This window comes from Carettochelys insculpta, chromosome 5 (assembly GCF_033958435.1).
Source record: "Carettochelys insculpta isolate YL-2023 chromosome 5, ASM3395843v1, whole genome shotgun sequence".
NCBI lineage: Eukaryota > Metazoa > Chordata > Testudines > Carettochelyidae > Carettochelys > Carettochelys insculpta.
In genome coordinates this window covers 38,347,771-38,358,345 of record NC_134141.1, presented here as the reverse complement: position 1 = coordinate 38,358,345, position 10,575 = coordinate 38,347,771, and the positions used below count along the sequence as shown (strand labels likewise).

Below are 10,575 nucleotides of genomic sequence, written 5' to 3'. Positions count from 1 at the left end.
AAACCAGAACCTCAGCTCTGTACTTTCTGCGTTTCTGCCTGTCCCTCAGTTATTTTTCCCCCCAGTATTTGAAGTTGCAGGTGTTTGGTGCAGTATTGGTGATGAACTGAGGTTGGTAAGGGCCACCGAAAGGGTGAGGGAAACAGTGGCATACCAAGGGGACTATGTCAGGCTGTCATGGTACAAAGTTGCTAAACCCTTCCTCCAGCTAATGAGATATGTGTGAACTAGCTCCCAATCAGCCAGGTTGCCATGTGCACAGACTCAGTATCCCCGACCCCAAGCAGGCAAATGTGGGCATAACTTTTCCTCTCCATCCGTCAGGTTTAGGTAAATTTATCTCCCAAACAGCATTAACCTTATACTTCAAAACCAGCCTGTCACTCAGACTTGTAAGCAGTTAATGCTGCTCCCAAAAGTAGCTTGTGTTCATATGGCCTCATGTGGCACTAACAACTACTAGCTGTATAAGCAACACGCCTCAAAATTTCAGTTGTACTTTAATAATGCCTTGCTCTTAGAATTATAGCATTATAGACTATTAGGGCTGGAAGGGACCTCAGGAGGTCATTGAGTCCAGTCCCCTGCTGGATCAACTCTAACTAGCTAGAATCAACCCTAACCAAATCATCCTTGTCCCAGCCATGACTTTGTAAAGTCAGGACTTAAAAACCTTTCAGGATGGAGATTCCTCCACATCTCTAGTTAATGCATTCCAGTGCTTCACTCCCCTGCTGGTGAAAGAGTTTTTCCCTAATATCCAGCTTCGACCTCCTCCACTGAAACTTCAGGCCTTTGCTCCTTTTTCTCCCATCTGTCACTACGGAGAACAGCCTCTCTCTATCCTCTTTAGAGCCCCCCTTTGGAAGTTGAAGGCTGCTATCAAATCATCCCTCAGTCTTCTCTTCTGCAAACTAAATAAACACAGATCCCTCAGCCTCTCCTCCTTGGTCATGTACTCCAGCCTTCTAATCATTTTCTTTGCCCTCCACTGGACTTGTTCCAAGGCATCCACATCCTTTCCAAACAGGGGGCCCCAGGACTAGATGCAATCCTCCAGAGGTGTCCTTACATATACCAAATAGAGGGAATTAATTATGCCTCTAGATCTGCTGGAAATGCTCCTCTTTATGCACCTCAATATGCTATTCACCTTCTTGGCTACAAGGGCACGCTACTGAATCATATCCAGCCTCTCATCCACTGTAATCTCCAGGCCCTTTCCTGCTGTACTGCTACTTAACTAATTGGCCCTTAACCTTTTACAATGTGTGGTACTTTTCCGTCCCAAGTGCAGGACTCTGCACTTGTCCTTGCTGAACTTCATCAGATTACTTTTGGCCCAATCCTCCAAATTATCTGGGTCACTCTGGACCCTATCCCTCCTCTTCAATCTATTTACCTGTCCCCCTAGCTTAGTGTCATCTGTAAATTTGCTGAGGATGCAATCCATCCCCTCATCTAGGTCACTAATAAAGATGTTGAACAATACCAGCCCCAGAACTGATTCCTGGAGCACTCCTCTTCAGACCAACTGCCAACCAGACATTGACCCATTGATCATTACCCATTGGGCTCGACCTTCTAGCCAGCTTTCTATCCACCTTACAGTCCATTTATCCAGTCCATATTCCCTTTACGTATGGGCAAGTATTTTGTGGGAAACTCTATCAAAAGCTTTGCTAAAGTCAAGGTTTATCACATCCATTGACTTCCCCATGTCCACGGAGCTAGTTACCTCAACATAGAAACTAATCAGATGGGTGAGGCATGACTTGCCCTTAGGGAATTCATATTGACTATTGGTGATCACTTTCCCATCTACCAAGTGCTTCAAAATGGATTCCTTGAGTATCCCCTCCATGATTTTTCCAGGGACTGAGGCAAGGCTGACTGATCTCTAGGTCTTCTGGATTGTCTTTCCTTTTTGAAAGATGGACACTATACTTGCCCTTGTCCAGTCATTCAGGACCTCTCCCGACCTCCATGAATTTTCAAAATTACCCTAAAGCAAATAATTAAGAATTACCTGAAAGCAAACCAAAAAACCAGCACCTAACCCAGGCATTGGACCAAATTTTGTAAGGGTCTCTCTCTCTGCCCAGTTGAGGTATATAGAAGGTATTTTTCAAGAGCTATTAGTCAGTCAGAGCCCTTTGTAGGATTAACTTAAGACAGACGCTAAATGGAGATTTCTTATTTAACAGTTTTTAGAAGTTGTCAAACAACATTCAGATAGTATAAAAACAAAGGGTGTGTGAATTTTTACAGTGATTGGCAGCCTGCTTCTGGGGAGAAAACAGGAATGTATATTGCACATAAATCCCTTTTTGTAACCCGAGCTATGGAGTCTCTAGTAGGAGAGTGTGAATTCTTGACAGTCAACAGATGGCAGCACTGCAGAAGTTTTGTTCTCCTTCTTCCCTTTAGCCCAGGGGTTCTCGAACTTTTCATTGTGAGCTTAATCTTGTAAAGACCATTGCAATGATCATTTCCCCTTCCATTGGCGATCAGGCAACATTTTTCTGGTGGGTACACCAAATTCTAACAAAGAAAGCTGATGTTAGGAATGCACATATATAATTTTAGCTGTCTTTAAAGAAATGCAGACCCTGCCAGTTCTCTGAAGATCATAATCCGCTACTCCATATAGTCACTGATTCTTGTACCTCAGTTTAGGACCTGATGGCTTAGAGACCTGGACAAGGCATTAACTATTAAAACAAATGCACATCCCTTCTTATAGTGCAGGGTGTCTCTAACAGCTGTACCCATCAGCTGTCAAAGGTCTTTCCTGCCCTAAACTATCTCCCTTCATTCATTCCTCCATGCAGGTTACATTAAAAAACATAATTACATGAAAATAATGAGAGCAAAAATAGACTGTGCAAAAATCAAGGACCATTAAATCACCACCTCCAAAATGTATTCCCCTCTCCGGTGGAACATGGCAGTCCTGGATTCCATACACATTCTTCAAACTCTAATTACTTCGTTACCCATAGCGGAGAGGGAAATCTCCTGACATTCAGTTCCGCACATTGGTTTTAAGCTATGCTACATGGAGGAATTCATTCATTTGTTGAAGAAGTCAGTTGATGATACATATCAGCTAAGATTTCAAAATTTCATGTGACAAAGCCAACTACAGAGGGACAAAAAGGAAGGCAAATGATACCAGTACATCCCTATTTAGGCTCACCTTATTCTTTCCAGTGGCAGGCAGGAGCCGATACTCACAGCCACCACCACAGAAACATCTGAGCCTGTTGCTTTTATATAGAACATAAGGCCTTTTCACTCAGAGTTACTGTGCCTGTATCAGTTATTGGAACCAGTCAGACCATTGTTCCACTCCCTGTCAGTGTGTTCTATTACACCCACACAACCAGGACCCCCTTCACGCTGTATTTGCCTCAGGGAGTTTAAGTCTGATTTTCATGCACCTGACATTGCCAGAAGCACCCACTACACCTGTACGAACTCTGCCCCAGCAAAATGGGCATCTGCTCATTCCAAGCCCAACACACAGGCTACGTCTACACGTGCACCCAACTTCGAAATAGTTTATTTCGATGTTGCGATATCGAAATAGACTATTTCGATGAATAACGTCTACACGTCCTCCAGGGCTGGCAACGTCGATGTTCAACTTCGACGTTGCTCAGCCCAACATCGAAATAGGCACAGCGAGGGAACGTCTACACGCCAAAGTAGCACACATCGAAATAAGGGAGCCAGGCACAGCTGCAGACAGGGTCACGGGGCGGACTCAACAGCAAGTCGCTCCCTTAAAGGGCCCCTCCCAGACACACTTTCATTAAACAGTGCAAGATACACAGAGCCAACAACTAGTTGCAGACCCTGTATATGCAGCACGGACCCCCAGCTGCAGCAGCAGCAGCCAGAAGCCCTGGGCTAAGGGCTGCTGCCCACGGTGACCACAGAGCCCCGCAAGGGCTGGAGAGAGAGTATCTCTCAACCCCCCAGCTGATGGCCGCCATGGAGGACCCCGCTATTTCGATGTTGCGGGACGCGGATCGTCTACACGTCCCTACTTCGATGTTGAACGTCGAAGTAGGGCGCTATTCCCATCCGCTCATGGGGTTAGCGACTTCGACGTCTCGCCGCCTAACGTCGATTTCAACTTCGAAATAGAGCCCAACACGTGTAGGCGTGACGGGCGCTATTTCGAAGTTACTGCCGCTACTTCGAAGTAGCGTGCACGTGTAGACGCAGCCACAGGTAATAACAGACTGAAGAACAACCCAAGAGGGAACTAGGTACACATGCATCTGACTCCATGACACCTTATTTCACCTAACACGCACAGTGTGGCGCAAGTCAGATTCACATGCAGAGAGTTCTCTCTCTACATGGGTCTTTTGCACGTGGTTCTGAGGCTTTTGCAGCCAACTTTTCTCTAACAATGGACTACAGGATGCACTGCCTAAAGCCAGCACTCTCTGGTCTGCCAACATCCCTCATCTGGCTGGACCAGGGTTGCTCCTGAACCAGGAAGCCAGGGCTGTAGGGCAAGCTGAGCTGGCCTCCCGGCAGCCCTACTGGAGGGGAAGGCACTGGGGTCAAGGCAGGAGGCATTGTTTCCCAGCACCCCTTCAGAGGGCCAGAGTGTGAGCACTATTATCCCCCGGGCATCTGTGTGGGATTGGAGTGCTAGCATCCAGAATCCTCAGGCAGTCATGAGGGGCTACGGCTGGAGCACTGGCCCCTCCCCCAGCAACCACGCAGGGTCAGTGCAACATGGTGTCCGGCCACTCCTGACAGCTGCACAGGGCTGGGGAGCCAGCTGCGGAGGCGAGATATAGCCAGAGGGCTGGAGGTCCACATCCAGAGGGCCAGTGGAAGCTACCAGGGGCTAGGGAGGAATTAATCTCCCCTGATCCAGCAAATTTGAGGGTGCCGGGCCAGGGAAGTGCAACCTTTAGTTTGTCCAGTTGCTTCAGGGATAATGGACGTACGTGTGCATGGGTTAGAGTCATACTAGCCAGTGACTGCATGGTCAGCATATATAGGTTTGTTCAGTGGGTTTCAGCACCCATACTTTTCCAATTTTTCCATCATGCGTCAAGTGCTGTTACCACACAGCTTTACTGAACAGCATGATTTGGCTCCCCCACCCCCAATCACTGTGTATTTTCTTTTTCCCTTATCCTCACCTAGCATTCACACCAGAATATTGTTTATTTCCCTCTCTACTCAACAGCTGCCCCTCGATTTCACCCAGGTATGGAATAAACATCCCCAGCCCCACTGCAAATAACTGGAGAATGAGGAGCAAAGCTCATGGCAATCTGGCAGCTCCAATACACCCATGCCTTTGGGATGGGAGGTATTTCAGGGTACTGTGGTATCCCTAAATAGCTGCCCTATGTCACTGCAACGCGCCTGTCATCTCAAAATATTTTTCGAAATAACGAGCATGTTCTTGTGCCATCCCTGTACACCTCATTGCAGGAGGAGTAAGGGATACCTCGAAAGAGCACTTTGTTTCAACATGTGGTGCTGTTTAGACAGAACCACATGCTAAAATAGCCTGTTTTGCAATAAGCTATGCAATTTGCACCTTGCAGCTTCATAGATTATTTCTAGTTTAGGCTGTTGCGCAGACATAGCCTAAGTGTGCTTGTTCCACATTACAGAACCAGGGGCAGCTAACAAGGCAGTTTTGCTATGGAGTGCCCCAAGTAAAGGATACGCAATTATGGGCCCCTTGCTGTGCTTTGCTTGCTGCGTGCTTGCTGCTTGACTGAAAAATACCTTTAAAGTGCCACAGAAGTGCTGTGCTGCTGTAACAGGGAGGCAGGGGAGCGGGAGGGATGGTGCTGCAGTTCAGAGGGTGCAAAGGCCTGACTGCCCTTGGCTCCCCCGCTTCCGGTGGCGAACCTGTCTGCAGAAGCAGGAGCCTGGCTGGGAGAGAGAGTATTGCAGGTTGCATCCCAGCAGGGTCTGTGCAGCATGCCCAGCCAACTCTATAAATAGTAGGCTCCAGCTGGCATTGCAGAAGTGCAGCTGGCCTTTGCTGGAGCAGCACATGGGATGCACCGGTTTACCTTCAACTCACTTGACCATTACCTTTTCTGTTCATTTGCACCTGGCAGTGGCCCCTGTTGGAAGAGAGGATACTGGTCTAGACAGACCTTTAGTCTGACTCATTCTGGGCTTCTGACATTCTTATGTAAACTGTCATGTAACTGATGGAAAATAAAATCTGAAATTTCTTATAATGACTTTAAGTTTAAATTTCTTATAAGCATTGAGAGTTGCTAAACAAGTTAACATGCACAGAAATCATTTCATGGTGCCCTAACATGATTTTTCCTTTTTAATTTCAGAGAAAATTAGACTTTTCTTTTTGAATGAAAACACATTTTCCTGATGGGATGGAAAAATCCACCACACTTGTCTGTGTTAGCAAAAGAAAACCAGACAATGACAAGTGACCACAAAAATCTAAAGGGCTGAAACAAAGTAGAAGAGTTTTCCTGCCCAAGCAAAAATTAAAAAACAAGGAAACAGTGAACATGGACTTTGTGTTTTTTTTTTTAAATTCCTAAATTATTACAACCCAGGGCCATGCCTGTTAAAAATATATAGTATGGCTTCTCTTCAGAACCTTCTTGTGGCCATACTGTAACCAGGTATCAATATGTAACTAGCTGCTCATTCTGTTTTACAAGATATACTCCATTTTTCACCTCTGTAAGCTACTTGAAGTCACCAATAGGACATGAAGGACATGACGTTCAACCCACACCACTGCATCTGTGCCTGAGCTAAATTATGTATATCCAAATGTGAAAACACACACACACACGCGCGGTTCCATTCTCTCAGTGTACATGCTCTATCTGCTATGGTTTCTCAAAAGGAAGATGATGTTTTCGGACACTGTATATGGAGTGGGCTTTATAGAATACACCGTTAAAGTTGAAATTTACTAATATTTTTGAGATTGCTTACATAGGTGCTGAAACAGCCCCCCGGTTGAAGGATTTACTGTTTGGTTCAACAGCTGTCCACACTCTAATTATACAAATTGTTCCAGCTCTCCACAGGTCAGATGCTTTACTCCAACTTCCTCCATGCCTCACATACATTAAACATACCTGAGCTATCGAAAACTTTAAATAAGTCTGTCTGTCAATGCAAGAGGTTATAAATCATAAGTGCAGGGTGTGATGAACAGGGAAAGTTCTACGACTTCTGAATTGTGGATGATCTTATTAAATTATATCTGTACATTAATGTACCATGAAAAGCCTTTATGTACTGTACATCCACCATGTGCTTTCAGGGTTGTGTATTGGCATTTGTGGTAACTTTCAGAAAAGTTCGAAAATGGGGAAATGTGGAAAAAGAACCAGAAAAGGGTAAATTAAATAAAAAGGAAAAATCTGATGCCTCCAGGAGGGAAACTCTTGAAAATCAGAAAATGATGAAAGAAAAATTCTGCAGCACAATATTTAAATTCAGAGACATGAAGGAAAAACACAGCAGCTTGTGTAGAACCCTCAACAAACTCCAGTCTCAAGGTGCCAGAGAAGTCAAAGGAATATACAGACGTCATCATGACCAGCAGATGTTTGCTGCACGTTTGCCTCCTCCTGCTCTTCTCCACGGAAATCTCCTCGCGGCTCTGTACCATGCTTCAATTCCAGCAGAACAAGATGAACAAAGAAAGCTTAGAGCTTCTGGAGAAAATGAGCAGAAATTCCATCGCACAATGCTTACATGAAAGAGAAGCTTTCAAGCCCACCATGGACGTTATTCAACTCTCAGTGCCCCAAACGGAGGATGCCAAAGTGGCAATCCAAGAGATTCTCCAAGAGATCTTCAATATCTTTAGCAAAAACCTCACCCAAAGTGCCTGGGATGGGGCTTCCATAGAAAGGTTCCAAAATGGACTTTACCACCAAGTTCAGAGGCTGGAGGCATGTTTGACAGTACAGATGGAGAAGGAAATGACCAGCCCAGAAAGTGAGGAGCTGCAACTCACCATTCGGAGCGTGAAACAATACTTTCAGAAGATAGACTCTTTCCTTATAGAAAAGCAATACAGCTTGTGTGCCTGGGAGATCATTCACAAGGAAATACTCAGATGTTTTGTCCTGATTGACAAACTCACTAGAAGACTCCATAATTAAGGTACATTCCAAAACTTCTCCCTTGAGTAAATGAATTATTACTCTAATTAATACTGATGAACAGAGAGCAAGAGAGAGGGAGAGACAGAGAGAGAGAGCGCGCGCGCAAGCGGGTAGATATTTTATAATTCTGATTATATAGGGCCTGTTCCATCTTCTATAGAATCAGTGGCCAAGTAACAACTGATTTTCATTGCAAGAGCTTCCAGGTCTTCTTGTCCTGTGCTGGAAATGGATTTGCAATGTCAGAGATTTATTTTTCTGTGTTTCTACTATTATTTCTTTTTACACATCTTTATATACATATCAGTTCTGTTATCCAGTAGGCAATTAGGAGACAATGCAACAAAGTACATATTGGTGGAGTCCTTAGCCATTTCACCAGCAGAATGGTCATCAGATAATGACACTATTTTCCCCCACAAACACACATCCTCACTGCAAATTACTCAGCTTTGACATAGGTAGTGTATTTCTACAATTGTCATTACTGATATTGATAATTTATTTGTCATTACGATAACTATTTTTTGTATTCCAAGGCTTGAGAAGCTTCCTAGGGAGTATTATAAAAATATGAACAAATTAAAAATGTGAGATTATGTGGAGAAAAGATATATGCATTTAGTTTATTGAGACCAATACAATGACAATTATATTTTTTCTCTTTGTGTTTCAACCAAATCTCATTTCATTGCAGCTCTGGATGCAGCAACTACTGAGGGTAAACGAACCGGATCCAGTGGCATTCTTCCTCTCTGCTGATTCTTCCACAAATACTTCTAACGCTCCATAACATTTGACATATTCTGCAATACAGTTCCTCTACTATGAAATTCCAACTGCATAAATTACATTTTATGAGATAATATTCTGCTAATGTGCTCAGTATTTAAAATGCAAAGTGAAGGATATCGATGCAAAAAAGTTACAAGACAATTAAGAATTTTAAAAGACAGGATTGGACTTAAACCATTGTTGACCTTATGTGTTTGCTGTGTATTTCTGTGGTTCAACTCTTCTTTGATCAAATCTCATCTCTGACCTGTAACATACAGTGCAACCACTAGAACAGCTTCCAAACACAAAAGTGTGGATAATTCACCTATAAGAAAGATGAGAGAGATTTCAAGTGGTGCCAAGAGGTTCTCAAATTCTGAGTGTTCCTGGAGGTGAATGCCCAGGTGACAATCCAGGAATCCCTCCAACACATTTCCTGCTGATTTTGCAAAAATCTCTCTCATCTACCTGATGGAGGCATTCCTTTCAGAGAGTTCATCACAGATACAGCGACCAGCTGGGCGTATAGTGATAGATATGGTTACAGTGATGGAACGTTGGACACTTTAGCAAAGAATGAAGAAAAGACCTTCAGTTCACCATGATGAAAGTGAAGAGATACCAATTGCTTCTTATCAGAGAAGCAGTTTACCCTCAGTGCTGGCAAAAGAACCGAAGTAGAATATAAGATATTTCAATTATGGTATGAATTCACAAATTGAAGTTTGGAAATCATCTTTTTTAGAAGTACTCTCAAAAGCCTACTAATATTCTATACATCATATGAAATGAGGTGCAGTGGAATTTTAAAAGCTTTTGCTCCTATTTATTCTATTCGTGAGCCCTGGAAACATTTTCAGAAGATTTTTTATATTTACTACAGGATATTTATGTCAGTTTAATATTTATTGCTCTTATTTATGTTTCATCATAGATAAAATTGATAAATAAATTATTATTTTATACTAAATGGCATCCTACAGTGATTGTGGTTAGTATTAAATACCCATTTAACAAAAAAAAAAAAAACGCAAAGAACTAAAAAAATCCTTTTACTGTTCAGACTTGAAACCCCAGTTCCAGAAAATATTTATGCACGTGCTTATAGAATGTGTGACCTATTCCAGTGGCATTTATGCTTCTAGTTTTGAACATATTTGGATACAATGATGAATCAATGTCCCAAATTCATTGTACTTCCATATTAAAAAAGTAGCTATGGAGTGATAATTAATTCATACGCCATCCCTGACCTTTGCCTCTTTTTGACTCTGCTACATTTTCCTTGGTTATTTTTCACCACCAACTAACTTCCAGTTGAGGACGTTGGGTCTATTAGATGGCTGTAATAGCAGAGGGCAAATTACCAGGGTAGATGCACCCATCAAGATTCTAGGCACCCTCAAAAATACATCACAAGTTTGGATTTATTTAGTTTGCATATAACTCCATCAATCTCCTTTGTGCACATTCACATACCACCTCCCATAAAACATGTTTATTAGCATCACCGCTGCCCATTAAGTATAGACTTCCAGGAAATCTCATCATTTGCGTAATCACCTCCCCACAAACTCAATTTCATTCATTCCTTTCCAGGGCTGTTATAGACTAAGGTCATTGATGG

General features: G+C 43.2%; 1 protein-coding gene across 1 annotated transcript; it reads left to right on the top strand.

The window, feature by feature from the left end:
* The first annotated feature begins 7,592 nt into the window (after nucleotides 1–7,592).
* Nucleotides 7,593–8,168, top strand: LOC142013062 (interferon beta-like). Its single transcript, XM_074994109.1, has one exon. The coding sequence runs from the start codon at nucleotides 7,593–7,595 to the stop codon at nucleotides 8,166–8,168; it is 576 nt and encodes a 191-aa protein (XP_074850210.1).
* The last annotated feature ends 2,407 nt before the right edge of the window (nucleotides 8,169–10,575 follow it).

Coding starts and splice junctions, on each gene's coding strand:
- LOC142013062 (XM_074994109.1), top strand. CDS start 7,593: ATGACCAGCAGATGTTTGCTGCACGTTTGCCTCCTCCTGCTCTTCTCC.